Source organism: Oxyura jamaicensis, chromosome 2 (assembly GCF_011077185.1).
Source record: "Oxyura jamaicensis isolate SHBP4307 breed ruddy duck chromosome 2, BPBGC_Ojam_1.0, whole genome shotgun sequence".
NCBI classification, from domain to species: Eukaryota; Metazoa; Chordata; class Aves; order Anseriformes; family Anatidae; genus Oxyura; species Oxyura jamaicensis.
The window spans coordinates 36,510,619-36,535,133 of NC_048894.1; the positions used below are offsets into that span (position 1 = coordinate 36,510,619).

At 36.9% G+C, this 24,515-nt stretch overlaps 1 protein-coding gene across 1 annotated transcript in view; it reads left to right on the forward strand.

The window, feature by feature from the left end:
- Positions 1 to 24,515, forward strand: part of CHN2 (chimerin 2) — a 163,134-nt gene that overhangs the window by 65,761 nt on the left and 72,858 nt on the right. Inside the window, exons 2-4 of the mRNA XM_035316521.1 lie at positions 1,063 to 1,101; positions 7,713 to 7,768; positions 23,221 to 23,252. Coding sequence (XP_035172412.1) covers positions 1,063 to 1,101; positions 7,713 to 7,768; positions 23,221 to 23,252 — 127 coding nt within the window. The remainder of the gene's footprint in view (positions 1 to 1,062; positions 1,102 to 7,712; positions 7,769 to 23,220; positions 23,253 to 24,515) is intronic.

Consider the following 24,515-nt stretch of genomic DNA (forward strand, 5'->3'; position numbering starts at 1 on the left):
GGAGATTAATGATATACCCCCTATAAATGCCTCTTCAAAGTGTTTAGCAACATGGCAGTTCAGAGCCAAACTAATTCTTGGTACCCCAACCCTTTGTGGTTGATGTATGGCAGCTTAGTTAACTCCTGCACTTCAAGCTTGGCCTCTGCTGGGATTTGCGGATGTGTAACAACAGCCTTTCTGACCAAGAGCTGGAAAGCTCCTCATGGAGTGAGGTTTGTGGGCTCATGTACTCAGCATGGCCCTCAAGTGGTGCCAGTCTCCTTTCCAGCCTAGAGAGCCTTCTGAACCCTGGGCTTTCAACATGGTTTTATTTTAGCTCAGGCTCTACAAGCTTACACTTTTAGACAGAACCTCTGTTCCCTCTGCCAAATATTTACCCACTATTGTTGTATAACTCTTCCACTAAGAGAAGATACCAAATCTTTTTATGTCCTGTCGGTTGACAAGGGCAGTAACCATCTGTTTTCAGTTTTTGTAGTCTCTTTCTAACTTTTTTATTATTATTTTTGCTGATGCAGTTTCTGAAAAATACGCAAATTACATACTAGGGACAGTTCAAGAAATGTAATTGAATCTCATTGTTGGAACTGTCAGACCAGTGCATTGGAGTCCAATCTGAGCTTTGCATCTTTTTAGCTAAGGCCTATATTAGTCATTGATACGTATTCTAAATTCTTAATAGTGGGGTTAGAAACCTGATTGAAAAACAGTAGTGATTTGTCTCTTTATCATGGCAAATAAAGTAAATAAATAATGTAGTTACCGGTCTAGTTAATTATTTTAAAATACTGGTGACTCAGGAAAATATGCAAATTGGTAAGAAATTAACTCCTGATGTATTTGAATGATTTGGAAAAAGCACATTGGATCTACAAGTGGTTGAAATTTATATTCTTCTCTCACATAGAAAACTGTACTGTAAATGAGCTAGTATCTCTCTTGGGAAAGAAATGTGAATTTTGCTGACAAGTGAGGGCTCTCAACAGAAAAATGCATGCTGACAGGTTGACCCAGTGGCCAATTGACTGATGTCTTTCTCCCTTTTTACTTCTATTTCAGATGCTGAAGAATACCAGCCTCCAATATGGAAATCATATTGTGAGTATACTAGAAATAGGAGTAATCTTAGTACTTTGCTATGGTGTCACAGTTACGTCTTTTCTCTTTCTTTGTTAAAAATAAATAAATAAATAAAAATTATTAGGTGCCTGTAGAAATTACTAAATTGGACAACAGTGAAACTTGAACTGTTCTGGGTCTCTACAGAGCAGGACTCAGCCATGTTAAGAGTCACAGCGTTTCTGGGTTGTCTCACTAATGTGGAAATCCAGGGTTTCATGGCTCCTACATTGAAATTTTCAAGAAGGGCTCCAAAGGTAGAGGTTAATGTTTCATGTGTTTACTAAAGGTCAGACTTGAGTATACTTGTCTTCTTATATGTGTCACCAGCTCACTTTAAAAAAATATTTTTGATCCTTAGCAATATAAGCTGATTTTTGAAGTGGTAGTTCAGAAGTTGGAGACACCGTTATCAGTTCTTAGAACCTTCCTGTCTGCCATTATAAAAGTGATTTGGAGTGCAGAGCAGATATATTTTATGGTTTGGGTTTTTTTGTGTGTGTTGTTTCAGATGTATTTTCTAATAAAATAGCACAGATCTAAGACAAAATGCTGCCTTTTAAATCCGTGATCTTTGTATTTTAATAACTTAGTGAAGCTTCGATGAAACTGTAGCTTTGAATATTTTTTCCAACTGTTTTTGGATAAAGAACTATCCCAAGTAAAAGTCGACCCTTTATTTTGGCAACTTCAAATTCAATACAGTACCATTACAAAAATGGAACTACAAAAAGACAAGGATCACAGTAGTTACATGTGTGTACATGTATAACTTTAAAGACTTGAGTAAACTTGTTGGCTTCACTTATATGCACATTAAACTACCTTGCTGGCTTCAAAGACATCTACGTGAGAATGGCAATCTGCCTCAGAATGGACTAAGATTTCTTCATCCAAAATTTGAGTACAAAACGAATAATTTATTGCTTGTTAGAACACTGTTTTCTATAAACTTATTTTTGTTGATGCAGTATTTTAAATATATAGTCAACGGGAATGTATTGATTTTAGATGGAAAATTCCAGTGTACTTTGTAGAGCACTTGGAGAAAAGCAGACACTTCAGTGTGTTCTTTTAGAAGAGAAACCAGGCTTAAATCAAAATCAGTGGAAAATATCCTGTTGACTCTGACAAGACTAGAATTTGAAATAACAGATGTTTCCTTTAAGGAAGTTTTCATTAAAAAAGGGGGGGGGGGAGGGGTGGAATATGCACATGCCTTTACTTACCTTCTCTTAGTCACCTCACTAGTACAATAGGCAGGTCAGTGCATGCAGTGAAAAAATTTGGTTATTTTTCCCAAGAGCACACATAGTCCCGGGAAACTTAAATAAATAAATAAATAAACTAATAGAATACGAATATATAATTTTCTATTCACATTTATGTAGGATGCCAATATTGTGGTAGTGACAACATCATAGCATCAACATCTCAACCCCATGCATGAATGACTTTGGAAAAAGTTACACAGCTCCAGAATGCAGATAGCAGTTTAAGGCTACAGATATTTACTGCTGAGACTGCTTAGCCACAGACATATGTTTTTCATTGCAATGTTTGGTAAAATATGCTTCTTTAGCCTGTTAAAATATCACAATCTGGTAAATTAATTATAGAAATTATGTCTAATGATAGCATTCATCTATGATGCAATCTACTCCTGTATCTCATCGCACTTTTAAATTAGTTTGTATATTTTACTATTAGCAATTTATGTTTACTGCCTATTTAACAACTGTTTTAAATGTATTTTAGCTAGTAACTTTTTTTTTTTTAACATTTGCTAAATTACTTTTAAGATATTTTGCATACCGTTTTGACTTCTTTTTAAACTGATGCATAAATTTAGGTGCTCTTTGTGGTATTTTATTGACATAGTAATGGATGCTTCAATCCTTCCAGCTTTTTAACAGAGGCAGATTTTCCTGTTTATGCAGGCAAAGTATTCAACTAAACAGTATCTCGCATATCCATGGGCAAATGCTGGTCAAAGTGGAACAGCTTTCAGAATCCACATGTTATACTTGGCATAATTCACAGGGGTTATTTCAGCTGGATTTGGAAAAGATGGATAGTTCTAATGTCAAAGACCTTCACTTGCTTACAAAGACCTGTTAGAAGGCACTTAGGTTTCACAGATCCATATTGAACCAGTGTGGTAAGGTGCAGAGTATCAGTTGATGCCATGGTTCAGAGTATCAGTTGATGCCATGGTTCAGCTCCTTTTAAAGTTCCCCTGTTTTCTTCCTTCTTCAAAAATAAGCACAGACTCGCTTTTGTTAGAAATTAAGGCCTTATTTCAGCCATGCACTTAGGTTCCTAATTAAGCATGTGAGTAATTCTGCAGAAATAGGAGACTTCATATTGTTCAATGTGGACACATGGATAAATGCCTGACCAAGATGAGGACAAAGAGGTAAGACTAAGGAACTCTATGAAACACTCTCAGGCAGAAGGCAGCGTATTTCTTTGCTGCTTTATAAAAGCAATGATAGGATTTTTTCCTCTCCATTGGAGCATCACTGAGCAGTAGTCACAGATGAGTTAAAATAGAAAGCTTGAGTTCCTGGCATACTGCAGATTGAAAAAACAGTATGAAGACAGTGGTGATAGTCCTTCTTCCCTGGCAGAAGAGAAGTAAGTGTTGACTTTTGCATGTCACCCCTTTGTTACCTACACAGAGCAGATTTCATAATTAGACAGTTCTTTCTAAAATATATTGTATAATTTGTCTTATTCATTCTGGTACACAAGTCTCATCCTGTAGCTGGAACAAAAGAGAGAGAGAGAGATTAAAACAAGTTACTTTACATCTAAAAGAAATATTCCCCTAGAAATTCTATAATCAATTAAAGTTTTGTTACCTTTATATGCTCCTCGGTGGTTATGATGCTATGAACATTGGCAAGATATTTGAATTTTTAAACTGATAAAGATTGTTTAAGGGGCATTTAAAAGATGCTTGTTTTTTCCATTGCTATTCCATTTTCCACTACTACTTTTTGGTCCAAAATTCTGTCTGTATTATTACTGTGCATTTGCTTCTGATGCTGGATTGAAAAGCTAATCCTGGTCTGGTGCTGTTCTCTAAGCAGTAATAATACATTTTCTTTTTGCTTGCAGTTGATTTTTTATGAGGTTAATTTTCTCAGGGCTAAAATAATAGTACATCATTTCATTCAAGTGTAATCTTTTTTTATAACCAAAGTGAGTTTGTCTCTAACCTGCCTGTCAGTTCTACGTGCTGAGATAGTCTGGATCAGATGTCAATTACTGCTTACCACTGTATTAAATAAGTATGTTTTTCTATTATTTCAGTCAACCATATCCTTATAAATTGGATTCTCTTTTAAGACTTTCATCATCGATGAGGGGAAAATGAGGCAGAAAGTTAAGGTTTGTTGTCACTGGAGCAAGTAAGTGAGGGTCAACTGCTTTCTGAACTTCTCACCATCCAGTGGACTCGGCTGAGGACTCAGCAGTGTCAGCCCGAATAGTGAGCACCCAGCACATATAATGAAATCAGGCAGAGCTCCAGAATGTTCAGCATTTCTGAAAATGAGGTCACTTAATGAGGTGTCTATGCTCATTGGAACTTAGCTGTAGGGCACATTTTTATCAAGTCACCTTAGCCATAATATTTCACTTGTATTCATACTCATCTGCAGATTTTCATACAGCAATCATTCGAAGCAGAAACAGGAGAGAACCTTTCTAGAGAAGAACACAGCTTTCGGTAGCACCACACTTGCTTTCCTCCATAATACCTCAGTTTGTGAGATACTGTCTTTTCCTAGTTCTTCACTTACGTGGGTTTTCACTGCTCTTTTACCTCCTCTATTCTTTCCTTGCTGTGTGTCTTGTCCAGGTATTCTTGTCTGCCTGTCTGTCCCTGCTGTTTCTCTCCCATTGAACCGTTTGCCTTCCCTCAGCATCACGTCAGTGGTGGTTCTCAGTCCTTACTTTCTGTTCCTAATCTGTCTTCTCTCCCTCAATCTAATGGTTCTGCATCTCTCTATAGCAATTCCACTGGGCTGTCAGTTTGATGTCTTCCTATTCAAAACTAATATGGCCAAATCTCAATGTTTTATCTTTTCCAGGAAATTATTTCCCATTCATGATGTTTTCTGTGATTACCACCATTTACAAGCTCAGACATGCTTGTTACCTGGGGCCATTTTATCATCTTGCACATTTAAAGCAGCATGCAGATTATTATTATTATTATTATTATTATTATTTAGTAATAATCTTATTTTATTTTCCTATGATGTATTTCTAAATCAGATGTCTTTCTCAGTTCAGATTATTGTGCAGATTAATTACTCGTGCCTCTCTGAGAATGACAGCAACCTTCTACAGTCTGTTCAAAACACAGTTGTTAAGATGATTTGTCCTTCTAGTACTCATCATGAATCCCTGCACTGATTCATCCCACTGCATCCTATCAACATTCAGTTTACTGTTTTTGCTTTCAAGTCTTTCATATAAATGCCCTCTCTTGTTAGTCATTTCCTCCTTTATTTTGTGAAATGCTGACTCTTCTTCCCATCCCTGCTTCTGCAGTGATATCGGCTTCACTGATCCTTTTGGTCATTTCAAAGAGCTCTTTACTTTTTTCATTTCTTTTAAATGCAACATATCAAAAGATATAAGCATCATATGTGTTTTTCAGACTAATTTCTTTTACACCGCAGCTATTGAGGTTATTTTAGAAACAGCTTCATTAGCTTAATTTGCTACATCAGTTAATGGTTTTGATGATTGAAAAATGGGATTTTTATGAAGTATAATTTTTCAATTAAAATTTAAATGAATAAATAGGGGAAATAGATCTTTAAATGGTGAGGAAGCAATCTTATTCTTACAATATTTTGAATCCATAGAGTTCCTTTTCTCTACTGGAAATGCATGGGGGAAGAAAAAAGTTACTATTTTCTTCTTTAGTGTATTTAGCATTAAGCATCAGTACCTTCCTGAATTAGACATTATGCTGAATTTCAAACATTCAGAAATGGCCTCTTAAAATCCTGATACTGGGCTGCAGAACAGAGTTTTAAGAATCAGTCTCTGATTTTTGAAGCAAAGTTTTCATGCTTTGCTTGACAACTCTTTTGGACACACATTACATTCAATCTGAAAAGTGTAGAAGGAAGGCTTTGAATCTTACTCCATGACACAATTGAAAGAGGTAAGAAAGACGACTAGTTATCATAAATCTTGAGCAAAAGTACTGGTAGGTCTGACAGTGCTGAGTGAAGCAGGTTAAATCCAAATTCTTAATACAGATTCTGAGCTGGAACACATCCATATGCATTAAAACTGACAGGGCATATGAGGAATCATGAGTTCTCTTGATACGTCCCTCTTATGAACCAGGCATAAAGATTGGCTTGGGGAAGTGAGAGGATATGGGTTTTTCCACCTTGATATTAGCCTGGTCCCCAACACTTTTGTATTCCCTAAGAGACAAACTTGGGTGCAAGCTGAGGACTTCTGTGCTTCTCATTCATTGCAGCTGCTCCTAACCCCATTTGAAGAGAAGGTGCTGAAGGAAAGAGAAGGTGGTGAAGAGTAATGCCTACCATTTCCATTCCCTTTCTGGAACAGGGCTCCAGCGTTTATCAAACCAACCAGTATTTATTTTCCTTCCATAATCTACCAACTTTCAAGACTGAGCTTCACAAGCATAATTCTGAGCTTCACAAGCATTATGGAGAACCCTGTCCTAGAAACTTGGTCTTTAAAAAAAAAAAAAAAAAGTCATAGACACAACATGATCTTTCCAAATACAGCATACAGAAGGCCTTCCTCAAGAGAGGCAATCCAAACCTTTGGGATTTTTACTGGAGTTATGGAGAGACAGTCTGTCTGCGCTGGAATTGATTACTGTCACTGTATGTCAGCTCCCTCTCATGACTTTTGAGTGGAAAGGAAGGAAAGGATCTCATTAAATACAAGAAGTGAAGAGGCTGGGGGCCAGGGTTCAGCGGCTACCCCTGGCCTCAGCTCTCTCTCCTGAAGCCCTCAGAAGATTCACAAAATTGATCCAGGGCCATTTGAATGTGGTGTAATTGCTCTGAAAGGAATGTTTGCTTGCTCATAAATAGTAAATAGTTGCCAGCAAATTTTAAAAAGAAATAAATTATGAGATTGTGGTGAGGTCTTTCAAATGGGCTGAACTTTTTCTTGGCCTATCCAAAAAAAAATAAAAAATAAAAAATGCATTGCTAGTAAGCATTCAAGCATTCTGTTCTTCAACCACAGTATATGCAAAAGTGAGAGAAAAAATCCTGAGAAACACCTAACAAATCCTTCAAGCTAGTTTTCCCCAGTATAGAGACAGAATAACAAGTATAAAAGGAGATAAGGATTCTAAGAGTTAGAACAATAATCAGTTTTACTAATTTGCCGGTCAGCAACCAATTTTCATGTAAATGACTTACATAAACCTAAATACCTCAGTTTGCTGTCTTTTCCTTTGCATTTGCATTTTTCTCTGCAGCCTCTGGCTAAAAGACTCATCTGAATAAAAGTTTGTGTATGTTGCAGTCTTCTAATTATCTGTGCATTTTTGTCTTTGACAGTGTATCAGTTACAACAAGAAGCACCACGTCCCAAGAGAATCATCTGTCCTCGGGAGGTCAGTTCCTCTTTCACTGCACCTTGTTAAATCTGATGAATTGTCAGCAGAATATTATTACTTAAAATCTTTTGTACAGTCTGGGTGTAGTATTCGCTTTAACTTTTTCTAAGCCATTATTTTAAATAATCATTTTCCTTAAAGTTCATTAATTGAAGCAGTTTAATATTTGCTAATTAGGCATGGAGGCCTGATTCTACCACTAGGAGCACCTTCATTAGAGAAATACTCATTAATCATTGCTTACTGTGCTCTTCTGTATACTACCTCAAGTTTTGTGTTTCTTTGTCAAAATGGAGCAGCATAAGGTGTATTTTCATCCTGCATCTGCATACGAAAGTATGCACGATGTGTTTCAACACGATTCATGTAGTTCCAGTTTGTAGAATACATTTTGCCAAAAATTAAATTCAAGTTAAAGTGAAAAATAAGTTCAAGTTAAAATAGATAGCTGGAGAATTTGGTTCTGTCACAGAAGCTTTAAAGATTGAAGAATATTAAAAAATACATAGGAACAAATATTTTGCTGGGTCATCTTGTCTCCCTGTTTTCTTTTACTGTATTTCTCTATCTCTACTTAGTTAAATATGTCAGCTCCTCAAACTGCCCTGCGTAACAGTAATTGAAAACATACGTAGGCTTCTCTGTTCAATCAATAAAACTGTGATAGCCTTATCTTCTATAATGTCAGGGGCAAATTTTGTGCAGATAGAAATGTAATGCTAGTAATAGAAATACTGAACTCATGAAGTGATTACACAAGGTATAAAAGATTAAGTGAAAGGAGATAGAAACTAACGATCATGGGTATGATATATAGTTCTTTTCTCAAACATAATCCTGAGCTCTGACCTGCTTCCCACACTGTGTACCCACTGAAGTAGAGCCCTGGAAAAATGCCTGTCAAATATCAACAGATGCAGAATGAGAAGGGTATAGGGTATAATAAGAGAAGGACAAGGGTATAATAAGTGAGTTGCCCAGGATAATAAACATTATTTAGTTCCTGTTCAGGACACTTCTAAAGTTCTGCAAAAGAAAACTTCGATCATATTATATTAGCCAAAATAATAAATAATTGTCAAAGCAGTGCATAACAAAAAAGTAAAAAAGATGTCTGATTTATATAATTTGTTTTTGTTTGTGACTAATAAGCCATTTTAGTGGCTCACTTTGTAGACTGAAGACAGTCCTATTTTGATTTGTTTTGTTTGTTTGTTTTAATTTAGTTAAACATCTGAAAATAAGAAGCTTCATTCTAAAGCAGTATGAATTCCCACAAATGTGATCTTTGACTGATTTCTATTTATTTGGATTTTGAATATTTGTTTAGGTCAACTGTATGAGTTCATACACCTGATAGATTCTGTAGCCCCAAAGACTCCCAAAAAATCATATTAGAGCACTGATGATTTGCCTCATTTTTCCATATTTATTTATACATTTATTTATATGCTGGGGTGGCATCGTAATGTTTAGATTGTTCCATGTGGTTCTTATTATTGGCTTTATATAAAGTAAAGCTACATATTGGTGTTACAGAGCATCACAGATTATTTTAGAGGGAAAATTCAACACTGTATTCTAATAGCAACTGTTAGCTTCTCCTTAATATACAGATTGTAGGGTGGGTGGTTTTAGAGTTTTTCTTCATTTTAGTTTCGCTTTAGTGTATTCTAATGAATGTATAGGCTTGCTTCACTAAAGGCTGTGTCTTATTAATGATGGATTTTGGTCAGTTACATAGGAAAATCTGAAAATCTAGTTTATTGTCATCAGTGGGAAAATATAGTAATTGGCAATATGATAGATATTTAGTATGCAACATAATGCTCATCCAACATCTGCAGAGCAGGACATCTGCAGAGCAGGTGTCAGCAGGATGTGTGAATGACAGTGAAAAGATTTCTCTTTCCATGTGAATATAGGAGCTGGACTTTTTTGAGGGTGTTCTCTTGTGTAATTTAGGATTCAAATTACTTCAGGCAAATGTGGTAAAAATTGCAAATTATTTTAAATCCTTCATGCTCGTGGGAAGATGTCTTTCATTCATAATTGCTGAATTCTGCATGTTCTCAAGGAAATTCAAGCATTTTTTAAAAACAAAATCTGTAGCACCAAGAGATAAACTTGTGAGGGGTTGGTTGTTTTTGCTTTCATCACTTGGTACTTTCATCATTCCTCTATTTTTTCTACTGCTGTCTTCCACATCATCTGCATTGATTTGCTCCTCCATTACCTCTCCGTTGCTCCATAGTCACAAAGGTTTTAGGCTCAGATCTCTGCAGTTCTACCACCTGATTTGTGTGGGTTTCCTGATTAACTATACTGTGGAGACAGAAATCACCTCTCCCTGATACACAACCACCCAGAATAAAAAGTGGTACTGTAAATAAAACATGAACATTTATATCTTTGTGTCTTTGAGCTCTGCTATCATGATTTTCTTTTTCTTTTCTGCCTGCATAAATATCTTGTCAGCAAAAGCAGGTCATTCCTGCAATGGGAATCATATTGAATGAACTGTTAAGGCTTCAGGTATCTAACGGCTTTTAATTAATCACCACTGGCAGCATGAGTAGTGTGAATATCTACCTTCCCAATAACATTGGATTTCTGCCAATATCCTCATTTGTAGCCATATTCCTTCCAGCAATGTTTTAATGATTTATTTTTTAAATAGAAAAAAGTTTAGTTTAAAAGCACCATTCAGGTGGAAAGTAGCTCTTAAATATTGTGCTTGCAGATGCAAGTGTGATGATAGGTGCCAATGAATCAGATTCATTTTATGAGAAAGCCATATTATAAAGCATCTTTTAGGAAGCATCTACAGAAATTATCATCAAAAATGGCATTCGCAGAAAATATTTCAAGTGTTCGACTTCCTGTTTTTATTCTGAAGTACCATTTAAAAATAGTTTTAAGAAATAGTTTAGTAGTAGTGTATTCAAAGTTAAAATATCTTTTAAAGAAATTGAAGCTTTAACAAAGTAAAAGAATGATGGAAGGATGGTGACATTATATGAAACATATTTGGTAACTACTGGTAAAAAATAGGCTTGGATTACATGTGTAGCATCATTCAGTTATTCATACCTGTGAATGCAATTCATTTTCCAAGAAAGTCTTAGTTGCTGACAGCAGTTTTTGAGGCAAGTGAGTTTGTCTGCATTAGACCTTTCAAGTTCCTAGCAGTGCTTTGGCCAAGCCAGTGTCAGCAACAGTGAGAAACTTGTCTGAATTTCCCTAGTGTAGGCAAAGCCTCAGAGCCTTAGTTTATATTATTATGTAGAAAAATGTCAGTTAATTGCCTTCCTCCTTGTTCTGAATTCCAAATAGGTTGTGTCAGAGGCAGAAGTTATTTTCTCTGCCTTTAAAGCATCAAAATGATGGTTCCTTGATGAAAAGAAAATATGGTTACAAAAGGGGAATCTTTCCTTGAGAAAATAAAAATACTTTTTTCTTTGCTTACATGAGTCTAAGAAACAAAATACTGATGACATATTTAGACTGTGCAGCTGAGAATCTTTCTCTCAAACCATCCAGAGGGTCAGAACTGTTTTGACCCTTTGGATATCCATTACCCAGATTCATCAAAACAAGTACTTAGTTAGTGTCATTTCATAGAGCATTACTGTTGAAATGGTCACTAACAGGTTTATAATTATATTGAATTACATTGCCACCTTATGCAGTGCTAGCAGAGAACATACAGGATCATTACACATCTCCAAAATTGAACCACTGAAAATTGTTCTTTACATAGTTATCCTCAAAGCGTCTTCTGAAGCATGGGATTCAAGCTAATAATAATACAATTAGCAGACTATCATTTAAATAATAGCAATATTGAAAAGTTCTTTAAAAGATGCTAGTTGCTTTTTCTAAGTCCTACTTTCAGGTACAAGAATAATTTATAATTGTACATAAGAAAAAAAGCTTTGAAACAACCAGTTCCAGAATCAGGTAAGCTTGAGCAAGGTTATTGAATTTAAGCCTTAGTAAGATGCTTGCAGAGCATATCCAACTGGATAATAAGTATTTAATTATTGCAATAAGTCTTTCATGAATTCCCTTATTCTGCTCACTTAATGACCTTTACAAGCTGAATATTTTCTTTTTTTCCTCTGCCCTCATATTTCTAAGAACAATGTCCATACTGCAGTAAAGTACCAGTGAGCTGTAATAGGCATTGAAATTGGCCATAAAATTGGTGGTAAATAATGAGAGTAAATGGGAATTTTCATGGCACTTGTTCAAATCACTCCACTGCAAAAAGTCAGGCAGCTTAAGACTACAGTGTCATGAGAAGGTGTCTCTTACTGTCAGTCCTGAGTGCTTATCTAGAATTATTCATAATATTGTATTATCTTTTTCTTAGAAAGAAGCCTCAGAACACACACAGTGACACACCAAGAGACCCCATTAGCCAGCAATTAAATGAAAATGAACAGAGTTGTTCCAAAACCTATTTTCATTAATGAAAATGTTTGTACATATAAGACTTAATGGAGCCTATATCTTCAAATTCTTATGATATTGCTGCTGCTTTAATTTAATTGTGTTTTTATAATCCTATCTTTATGACAGAAACAAAAATTAACAAGGAGGACACAGCAGTAGTCTGTGGGTTGCAAGTGGAGCTTAAGAGCAGTTTTGAATAGGCGTTGATTAGGGGGAAAGTTTGTCAGCTGAAATCTGTTGCTAAAGTAGAAAGCCTGGCTGTGCTGGAAGGGACTGAAAACAGTTGCAGGCCAGGAAATGTGTTTGGTTAAACTGGGGTGGAGGACCCAGAGAATCATTAAATGCATTGTAACCAGCATCTCTCCAGAATGACCACATGTAGGTTTTCCTACTATGTATAAATTGTGGGATTTCACCCAACTGCATTTTTCTATGATATCTTCATAGTAGGTTTTGTCCCACAGAATGCCTGTGATTTGCAGTATTGGATGAAAGAAAGAAGGGAGGCTAGACTATTGCTTTCCCAAAATTCACTTGTATTCATCACATCAGAGAAAGTTGCCTTTTTTTTTTTTTTCAGGACACTTTACAGACTGACAGGAAATATTCTCTCCTAGAGTACATCAAGTCTCCCCCCACAGCAGTAGCAGGGTTGTGGAACATTCAGGTGAAGGCACATCATCTTGACTTCAACAGTCAACTGACTACTGAGCAGAGGAAAGTTTTCTAAGTGTTCTGCAGATTAGATAATTAATTTTTATTGAAACATAGCTAAAACCTATAGGTTTGTCTATTCCAATTGAATGTCTTCACGTTTTATTTACAAATGTTCTAGATTACAACTTGCAAATTAGTCTGATGTTCCTCTTTGCCAGAGAAATACAGTATGAATCAGTGTTTTTTTTTGACCATTATGAAATAGAATAGGTAAAGACATCTTTTTGAAAGACAAGATGGCAACTACTGCTTAATGAGCAAAAGCTATATCTAGCTGTCTTTATTGACTGATGAACTTTCTAATTGTCCCTTGATCGAACATTTCCTTGGTAAGTTTCACCCTCCTCTTCATTTCTTCTAGACAGTGTGTGATGCATGTGTGGGTTTGTGATTTTGCTATTCTCCTTTTTTAAAATTTCTTTTTATCTTTGATATATATTAGTCTTTTTATCTGGTTCTTTTTAGTTTGGCAAGATGTCAAATTTAAGTAGTTTTCAAATCAAAATGAATGAAAGCTTGTTCTCAACTTAAAGTTTATCAATAAGCCTATGTGTAGGAGAAAATTATGTGTGCTTGTATAGATTTACATATCTGTTCCAATTTAGGCCAGTATTCCTTGTGTCTGGTTAAAATAATATGTAGTAGGGGGTTTCACTGTGTCTGCTCTGACTGATACTTTGTGAGATGTCTGATGTCTTTTTCTAGATTCAGGATTAGGACAGAGAAAACCGAGCAGCTGGTGAATTCTTATTTCTTCATATGAATGAATACAGAAATTTTACTTATTTGTCTGTATTCATCTGTGTATCTTACTTCTTATCCTGCTACACATGCATATATATATATGTATATATATACGTATATATATACACACCTACACAGAGAATGATCATATCAGCCAGTTACATATTTCTATTGTAGGCATGATCATAGTGAAGTCTGTATTGATTTCAAGCAAGGAATCCTGAATTTCCAGGGTTCAGAATGGAAATTCAGAAGGTTCACAATGTAAATTTATATGTATCCTTTTTTTCCAAGATATTTGCATATCTGATTGAAATGCCATCATGACAAAATAATATCTATTTCAACTAAGTAATGTCTGTGTGTATGAGAAAGGTGTGTTTTTTGAACGCTGTATCTGATGGTTATCAAACTATTCAGCTTTGTTGAAGTGAAAGCATCTGTAAGTTACCCGATTGTTCATCATTTGGGAAATACTCTCCTATTCAGTATTTGGCAGATCTAATAAGACCTCCACCTTTTTCAGAATTGGGAAAAGTAGCTAGCAGTAGCTAAGCTCCTTTATTTCTGTTCAGACTTTGCAGGTAGCCTGACTTAAGAGTGATGTCAACTGTTCCCAAGTACAGAGCAGAAGTATTAATGAAGTCAATGACAGGAGATTAACTGAATGAATATTCTTCTTTCTCCTTGGATTTTTGCTTTCACCCTTCCACTGTCCCCATGGATAGATGTTCTCCTGATGTAATGATGTAGTAGTACACATCACACCCCAAGATACTAAACAAGGGCTTATTCAAGGCCCTGTCTTCCTACCCCACTCCCAGTTTTGATGTCCCATTTCCTAATTTTCCTTCCACATCCCCTCTCCACATTGAGTTTCTAATCAGTCTGCAGCAGATTGGTTACAAATATTCCTTTGGTAATTTGCAATTACATTCTCTAGGCCCCTTGCTGGAGGGACATGTTTTTACATCAAATACTAACAGTGGCCTGGTTAAAAAGCATGGCTTTTGGGGATGCATCAGGGCAGGTGACATAACACAGTGTGTTTGTGCAGATGTACTGTGGACTGTTTTGGCATGTGTCATGAAGGTTTTAGTGCTTCTCACTGGTTACAGAAGTGCAAGCAGCATTTATAGCACTGATATAGATTGCTGCATTTATCTGCTGCTGTTGGGGATATTTTGTCTCCCATTTAATGACTCAACATATCAATCTTGGAAAAAGGGAGCATAGTTTAAATACTATATTTAAATTTTTCATCTAACATTCAAGGTAACATTGATCTTCCTTTTTACATTTAATGATGCCCTTACTGTGTAAGTGGAAACTGCATAACAAAATAGATGACTCCTGCTTTTGCTATTGAAGTTGTTTGAACCTGACCCTGTCTCCCCTGAGTGCTTAGCAGCAGCCTCCTTGATTAAGATTTATTTCAATTTATTTTAGCTTTTGTTCAGGAACACATTATTGTATTAGGTCACAAAATATTTGTTATTTTATTTTCTTGTTCAATTATGCTTTTGCCTGTTAGAGCTGAATGTATACAGAAATGTATTCTGTTTTACTGACTATAGCAGATGTCAGTGTTGGGGAAACTTTTATAACCCTCTGGAGCTTAAAGTGTTTTGTCTGCTATATTGATTATTGTATGCTGGACTGAGGGAGCTTGTTCAAGGTCATAGATAGGAAACTAACTCAAGTTAAAAATACCCTCATATGAGATGCCTTAGAGCAGCTCTTTTGAAAGTTTTGCAAGCAAGCAAACAAACCAACCCAATTCTTGTTAAATTCTTTGTCTTCAAAAATGATAGAAATAACCTTGATGGAATGGAAATCAGCGTTCAGTAAGTGCCACAGAAAGAATCAGATCTGCTTAGCTTCCTGCGTTTCTTTGTGAGGCATTGTCCTTCCGAGGAAGGATCATTATGCATCTTACCTTCTCCGTAGGTTACAGCAAGCCATCAGACCAGCAAAGTGCAGCTTTGAACAGCAGTTAATAAAAACATTCTTTTGAGTTCTTCCCTTCTGTCATTCCTTTTGTGTTCTCTCTCACAGTGAAGCATTCCAGTCCTGTATCCTCCCCAGCTGTGTAAGTTTTACAGCAGAATGTTTCGTTTGAAGATATCCAGCACAATTTGGCCCTTCACTGTGCTTGATAGATCTAAACTGTTTTATGCTATTTAGGTTAGGGGTGACATCACCTGAAGGCTTGACCTTCTCCTCTAGAGCACTCCCTTCAGTCCACTGCCTTCTCCCTGCTGTCCCGAGAGCCTCGCAGAGGTGGGCATGGACATTATATTGCTGTGGTTTTATATGGGATTTATATATGGGATTATATGGGATATATATATGGGATATAACCTATTCAGTCTGCTCCTTGATAATCTCCCGAGAACAGGCAGAGATGAGTAAGAGGCTGTATCTTGTATCTTGGCCCAAGGAGACTCAAGAGGTTGTCATCCTAACATCAAGAGGAGGTGTTTGCATATGTTCTTCTTAGAGTCTTCCACAGTTGAAGATTTCATGACCACCTCTGCTTACTTTTTTTAGTGCTTAATTATTTTTAACACTTTCCTGAGATCTAGGCTTTATCATCCTTTTTGCGGCTTTACTTCTTGTCATGTCTAGTAAGCATACACAGAGCAAATTATTTTATTTCTCCTTAAAGGCTGCCCTTCTCATACATGTCTACTACAGCCCCTCTGTCTTCTCTTCCTTAAGCTAATCTCTTTTCATGTCTTTCACATTCACTGAATCCCTGCTCATTCTGGTTATTTGCTCCAGTTTTCTTGAGATGTGGTGCCCAAAACTACACTCAGGATTCCAGCTAGAGGCTGTCTGATTGGAAATTGCAAGGAGAGGATTACTCCAAGGTGTCTTGTTGGCTGCACTCTTGTTTTCATATCCCAGTGCTTTGAGTGGCATTCTGGTTTTGGTGGTTTTTAAAACAGACAGTATCAGTGATACATGTTCACGTTATGATTTGTAATGATGCCAGGATGTTTTTCTGTGGAAACCTGTCTAATTGTTGTCCCTCTAGTATTTTGAATGTTTTTGACATCTTGCTCCCAGCTACTCTCTTGTCTCAGAGGCACCACAGTCCCTCACCATCATGTGGCTGTATGTGTATCCATCGACTGGCCATAACGCTGTCATCATCTGTGACTAAATGAAAAAAGAAGCTGCAGACTTCTAAAACTGTTCATGTGATTTTTCTTTCTGGAGAGCCTCTGAAACATGGACAGTGCAGGCATAATATGTTCTGGTGCCTTATGCAGTGCTGATTTCTTTCTGAGGAATGTCTTTTTTCCTCCCTCATCACATAGTCAAAATACATGAACATACTCGTGAAGTTATGCGGCCTGGATAGGCTAGTCATATGAAGCCTGTCCCATCAGTCATACTGAATGCCATTGACTGGAAATCTTTGGGGAAAAGACCAGCTTTTCATTAGATATTCACATACTAACTGCCTATAATTGGCCTGTCCTTGGTTGGGGAGCACAGATGTTACACTGCTGCTACTTCTACTGGCAAAATTATCAACAGGCTGTATGATGTGAGGCTTTTCGCAAGGACAAGAGTTGTTTCTCTTTGAAAACATTGATGTCAGCAAGCCTGAAAAAGTAATAGCAAGAAAGTAGGCAAAAGGTAATAAAAAAGGGTAGATAAACGTTTCCTTGCAAAAACAAATGTTTCCCAAGTTAAACTGCTTAAGAGGCATTGAAGTAAAATAATTTGTCCTATTTGGAGGGAAAGTTAGATACGTTAATTGATCTAAACAGAGATTTCTTTTAGAAAGACGGGGAGGCAAAAAATAATTATAAAGAAGTAATGAAATACAGCATAGTTTATACTCCAATACTGTTTTTACTATTAATGAGTGCTTACATTTTCTGTATTCCTTTTCTGCTATTGATTCTGAGGCAATAGATTGCACTTGGTTCATGACATTTGTGCCAAAAGCTGAACAATTCAGACTACATTTTCTTTATAGTCTGGGCTTGAAGACTTCTGTTCCAGTTCTTCTATTTCTCTTTTACTGAGCTGAAAATGGTATTTATGGCTAGTTAACTAGAATTACTGAAAAATAAATAACATTGTTCCAAACATGAAAATGTTTAGATTAAACTTCCTTTGGGTAAAGGCCTCACTGCCTGCAATAAAGTGACCACACTGACGTTTTAAACTCTTGGTCTTGTGTCTCTGCTCATTCTGTATAATGGGGAGATGAACAAAAAGCTATGCATGCACCTTATTGTTTCCTTTTCCTTTGTATATTCTCCTCATGGTTGTATTGAAGCAGTGGTTGAAATAGGTAGACCTGCAGTGCTATGGCATGCTGGCCCTTCTGAATTACAGACAGATTGCTGTCCTAGAGAGGGATTTGGGATTTCTTAGTTTCATCCCAACATTTCCGTATTTCAGCTTTGGCCACTGGATAAAGAAATATGTCTTGTGCAATGAAGCTGAAGAGAAATTAAATTTTTTTGGAAATCAGAGTTATCTTATTTCTGTGATAGTACTTCAGCAGAAAGACTTCTTCAGGGCATCTTCAAATCTTCAGTGCAGTGTGGCTTGGATGTAGATGCTTGCAATGAAATCTATCACATTAGGGCATACTTACCTCCTGCCTGCATGATTCCCAGTAGTTTTGTGATGAGCTATCTTGCAGAGTGGTGTAGGATTTTAATACAATCATCTGTACATTAGCAGGAGTATGTCATTCCAGGGTGAAACCATCCTGGCCAAAAGAGGAGCCACAAATCCCACGGCATTACAATTCAGTAAACTTCAAAATTATGTAAAGGTAATGTATTGGATTAGCTTAGATAGCTAGTGTGTTTTTATGAAGAAGGCTTATTTCCTTCTCAGTGTTGTTTAAACCCCAGTGCAACCGATTCCACACCTTGAATATCCTGTAATGTTGAAAAAAAAAAAAAAAAAACTTGTAAAACTAGACTAAGTGTACAAGTGAGTCTGTTTTCTGGGATGGGGAGAGGCAGGCTGGTTTGGCAGGCTGGGAGTCAAGAGAAGACTGTGCAGAGCCTCTCAAACATGCTCCTAAATGCTTTTGGAGAGAGCTGGCAGAGCTGTGCTGGGTTTCTTTTGTCTTTGAGCATGCTTCAGGATTAGATGTCTTTGAATGTTGCTGGCTTTGTAGGAGTACTGAACTCCTTACTGAAATTAATGATTTAAGGCTGTTTTACCATACTGTGTGCTTCCTGATCAATATGACTATAGTTTTAAACAATTTTGGCATTCACTGATAGTTCATAATTCATACAACGATGCATTTCAGTAGTAATTTTGAGTGTTTTCCACTGAGTTTCTGGAGCAATTGCCATAAAGGCCTGCTCTGCAACAACATTTTTGGTTTGAGATTGGCAATAATACTTTTTTCTAAGCCTGAAAATTGCCAACTCACATTTAAGTTGAAAGTTGTCACTTACTTTTAGTGGAGACAGAGAATCCATTTTATTTGCTCTGTCTATGGGAGTAGTAAAAGCACGCTGCAGAGCTCTTTAAGGCAAATATATGTTTTCACAAGTTATGACCTGTTATTTACCTTACATAATTTTCCTTGGGTTTGTACTTTGGCTGTGTCTATCTGTGTAAGAATCCAAAATGATTCAACCCCTCACAGTTCTCCCAGTGCTGAATATCTGGAGAGACTGGCCAGGGTGATGTACAAAACCACCTGGGAAATGTGGTCATTTTTCAACAAGGAAATTGTGAGGGCTATATGAAAAGTGATAAAAGTGTTCTTCATCACCCATTATCTATTAAAAAAGGAAAAAGAAAAAAAAAAAAAAAAGTGAAAAAGTCCTCAGAATAAATTTGCTTATTCTGGGCTCGTGCCACAGGGAAGCAGTCACTTTTCTACCTGTGGATTTCCTGTTCTGTCCCCAGTGAAGGATTCTCTGCATCGGATCTGTCTGACTTTGTGTGCGTGCATGAGAGCCCATTTATAGCAGGACAGGAAAAGCTAATCCCAGCTGAATTTCAGTCACCTTTGCCTTCTGGGATATATAGGCTTTCCCTTGAAGTCTGTACAGAGTCTGCAGTCAGCGCAAAGCAGAACTACTGGTTGCTTTGATACTTTTAAGCTTCTGCTCCATCAATTGTGTAGGCTTTTGGTTTATTTCCAAGTTCAGTCCAACATTCTGGTTTTGATCTAGAGACCCTGATGTTATTTTGATCTTTTATCTTGCTGTAACTTTGTTTCCTCGTGTTTGTTCCTAGCAGTGAAGTTGGTTAGGAGCTTAATGATTATTTCAGGCTAAAGGTTGCAGTGAGCAGAGAAGAGAGGTTTTCAATTGTGGTGCACCGTAGCTTGCATTTATTTTCCTGGATGCTCTGACAGATCTGGAGCTTCACTTCACAAAATACTGCGATATCTTTCTTGCCTAAAACAAAGAGTTAACATTTGTGGCCATTTTAGACACCTGAGTACTAAAAAGGAGTTGAAGAAAAGGAGTCTGTTTTATGGAGGGGGCAAGAAGATAGGATTTGATGGGCTTTGTGGATATTCAGAAAAGCAAATCTTTTAACTCATGAACAGCAGGAAAAACGGAAATCACAGTGTGCAGGACATTCCAGTTGGTTGCTTGTTAAATGACAAAAATGTCACAGACAAATCTGGATTTTTGCATAAACGGTGTTCTGAAAGGGATTCAGAATGTACCTCCATTTGCTTAGGGAGGTATTTCCAGAATGCTTTTAAACTGTTACTACATTTATTTATTTTTTTTGTATTTGTGAGGGAACTTGTTCTTACAGGCAATTTTGAGGGTGGGTGCTAGTACTGCTAACTCATCTCTTTGTATTTCTGTAACTCACCTCTTTGTATTTCTGAGGTAGATTGAAAGTGGTGGGGTTTGCTCTGTGTACAGAATCAAAGCAAATGTATTTTTAAAAAAGAAGCAGATTCCAAATCCAAATGAAAGTCACACTTTGCCTTATGTGCTGTGAAGGTTTTATTTGGCTTACTGTGGGAATGAAAGTTCCTCTGCTTGTTCCTTGTCACCTTTTTCAATGCATTGAGTGGCCCCTTTTTCCCATTATGGGGAAGATTACATGTGGTGGTCTCATGAACACCTAAGTCAGCTTCTGATACCCATTTTTTAATTAAGTTTCCAACTAAATATATACTTTGGAGGGTCACAAAGGTCTAATAAGGATGACAGGTCCAAGATAATAAGGTCAGGTCAAGCTACTCAGGATGAACATATCAACAAGATCCTCTTTCTGAGGGAAAACAGATTTTTTTTTTTTTTTTTTCTTGAGTTCTTTTACTAGTGAAAGTATGGCAGTGCTCAGGAGTATGACTAGGCTGGTTCAAATAGTGACACTTTTAACAAAGACCTCTCTAATCTCTTATAATTTCTGTGTGATGCAGATGACTTTTACATGAAACCTTAACACTCCTTTCAAATTTCCAATGTTCATATGAAAAGTGAGCTAGGAAAGTTTAAAAAAGAAATTGAATTCATGTGCTGTCATTATTGAGTTTCTGTATATGCACACAGAAACACAGCACCTGTAGGAACTGGCAATTCCTCTGATTCTGCTCTCCCTTCTCTCCTGTGTTTGCTTTTTCCTTTTATTCCTGCCCCTCAGAGCTCCAAAATGTTTGCATCAAGGTATTATTCCCAGGCAGGAGTTTCAAGCGTTTGATACTGCTATTGTTAGCACTGTGCTAGGAAAGAAATGCCGAGCTGGAAAAGAAGCACAGTAAGGACTTGATTGAACTCCCATAGGACTTCCATTGAAGATTCTCATTATCTTGTACAGACTTTAGTTCATTTTGCACTGTATTGGAGCCTTAGTGACTGCAGGGTACAAAGGCGGCTGCTTCAATTTAATGCATGGTGTATAGATGATTGAATCAAAAAAAGTGACATTTATGCATTTGTTATTGAGAAGTAAAAGGCCTTCATCAATTTAAAGTTTTTATGAGTGAAATAATGAGATTTAATCAAAACAAGAACGAAGGTCCTTATTGATTCTATGATTCTAGTGAAATAAAGTGGTGAAAATTCAGTGGTTTTATCCTAAATATTAAAATAGTCCTGAAACCACTTTTTTTTTTCATGTGTGTGTTGCTATGTATGAAGGAGTAACTCCATTTACATGGGCAGCTTTACTCAGGTATGCACTCACTCGGATTATTTTAATAATTGGGAGACTTTATATATATCTTTTATTGAGTCCTGCTGCACTTGCACATGACAATGCTGCATGAAGTTGCAGTCAGGTGGATGACATTATTGTTAAGCTGAAGGGAGACTGGAGAGGAAAAAGCATCTCCTTATAACAACACTCGAATGAATGCATATATCTGAATGCCTTGAAATCTGAAAATGAATACGTAGCAATAAATTACGTACTAATTTAATCGGTTTCTGCATATGGTAAGGTACCAGTGCCCCGGCCCCTGTGTGAAAGCTGGGGAAGACGTGCCCCCTGCTGGCATCCTCCTCCTCCTGCTGCACAGCTGCCGGCCTCCCCGCCGGCCTCCGCCAAGATGCAGAGATGCAGATTGTAGTTCTGCTCCCTGATTTACCTGTCAGCCCTCTCCAGGAGCTATGAATTTCTTGGAAATATCCTCACTTAGCATCTTTGCTACATTCAGTAAGTTAGGGCACGCCACAGCAGTGTACACACTGCATCAAGCAGGTTATTTGGCGATGACAGCATATGCGGCAATGCAAATCTTCATCCAGAAAGTCACGGTGTGGTTGTCCATGGGTTGGTTGTATGCAGAAGCTGCGACTGTTGAGACCAAGTAGGCAATCTAGCAATCTAGTCAGAGGCTGTAGAAGAAATAAGGGGTTATGAGGCTGGGGAGCTTGTTTTTTTAAGAATTTACCAAAAGTGCTTGAGTAAATTGGTGCTTGAGAAATGAATCAAAGAGTCAGACCATCCCAAGTTTCTATATAAAAACATTACATTCCTAGAACTTGGTTCCAAGCTCTTTAAAATAACTGGGAGTCTTTCCAGTGACTTCGGTATACTTTGGATCAGGCCCTCAAGTTCTTGAGACTTTAAGGAATTTAAGACTACATCTAAATCCAAAAACCTATTTTTTCCCAAGGATAGTACTTTTTTCTATCTTTGATTGGTTGCCATATATAGGCAAAAAAATGTTTTTAGGAAGCTAAAGGATGTATAACAAAAACAGTCTTATTTTATTATATAAATGTTAGAGTGGCAAAAAATACAGTAAACTATCCTTTATCCATTTGATCAGATTTTATGCAATTATGCGTAGTTGTGTAGGTTTTTTTCACCATTGATGCATGCTATGCTCTCCAGAAATACATCAATAAAAATACCTCTTCTTGTTTCATTTTTCTGCTCTTCTGTGTTTTACTGTTCCAGTCACAGTTTTGAATATGCAGAATTTCAACACTTAGATGGGTGCAGTAGTACTCAATAATGAAGCATAGTTTATGTTTGTTTCTTATTTAAAACCAAGTGTGTTTAAAATATTTTTTTTCTTTTCTTTCAAAATTTAGGTGGAAAACAGACCAAAGTATTATGGAAGAGAGTAAGTATCTTTCTCTTTTAAGTATCTGTTAGCTGTATCTGAAAGTTGTAGTACTAGAATTAAAAGCAAGCAAACACAAATAAAAAACACCACCACAATGGAGTTCTGAAAAAAATATTTTCAAAATATTTCATTGTGCCTTTTACTTCAGCTGAAAGCTAAGTACCATGAATGCCTAATATTTTAAGGATGTTACTGTCCAATACTGCTGATCACAATCCATGGACTGTGCCACTATTGCAGCCTGCGTGTTTGTGTTGCTTTTCTCAGGACAGTTTGGGAAGAATATATATATATATATATATTGTCTTGAGTGTTTTTTTTTTCCTTTTATTTTGGTTGTCATTTTTATCTACCTGTGGTCCTGCATTGGGCTAGGGAGGAGAGAAGCATCTTGCCTCTGTCCCTGCCTTATGAAGTGTGTTCCTGTGCTTTCTCCACCCTAACACCCAGCCCTGGTTATGGAAGTATGCATGTATGTTGCTGTGTGTCAAAATGCTGTTCTCCCTGGTAAAGTCACAAGGTCCAAAATACCCTGAGAGTTGGTGCATTTTTATTCTAAGACAGATAAAGGAATCACTAAAGTACAATTTCTTCGTGCTCAGCAGTTTTCTTGCCTATGAGTAGGTTGAAAGGGGCTGAATTCAGCATTGGTAAGGAGCTCTGAGCAGGTAGAGCTGAAGGGAAAAGCCACTGCAGCAGGCACCCAGATCTCCTGGTTACACACCATTTGCAGAGCTGGCATTTGGCCTTTACTGCTGAGGCTTAACCCCTTATTGCTGGAGAAATTGCTTAGATCCTGTGTTCTATTTTTCTTCCATCCCAGACACATCATCTGTGTTTAATATCCTTTCCTACTATCAAAAAGCTCAGGAGCCAGCAGCTTGCCCTTAATTACTGTAGTTTCATTTTTTAATGTTATCTTAAACAATTGGGAATTCAGATCTAGCCACCAAAGTACAACTGAGCCAAAGATAGTAAGTACCCAGCTAAGTAACCCATCACGCTGTCTCAGGCAGGATTTTAAAACTATTACCACAATCTTTTACCGAGGCAGCTCCCAGCCTGTTGGCATGCTTTAAGTGTGTGGAGTCGTAGAGCTGGCAGGAATTGCAAGAAATCACCTTTGTGAGATCACATCAGTTATTGCCATTCAGAAAGAAGATTTCAGAACAGCTGACAAGTAATTGACTCTGGGTTCAGGAATGCTTGGAAAGAGAGTCAGGAATTTCTAGGGAAAAAAAAATAAAATATATATATATA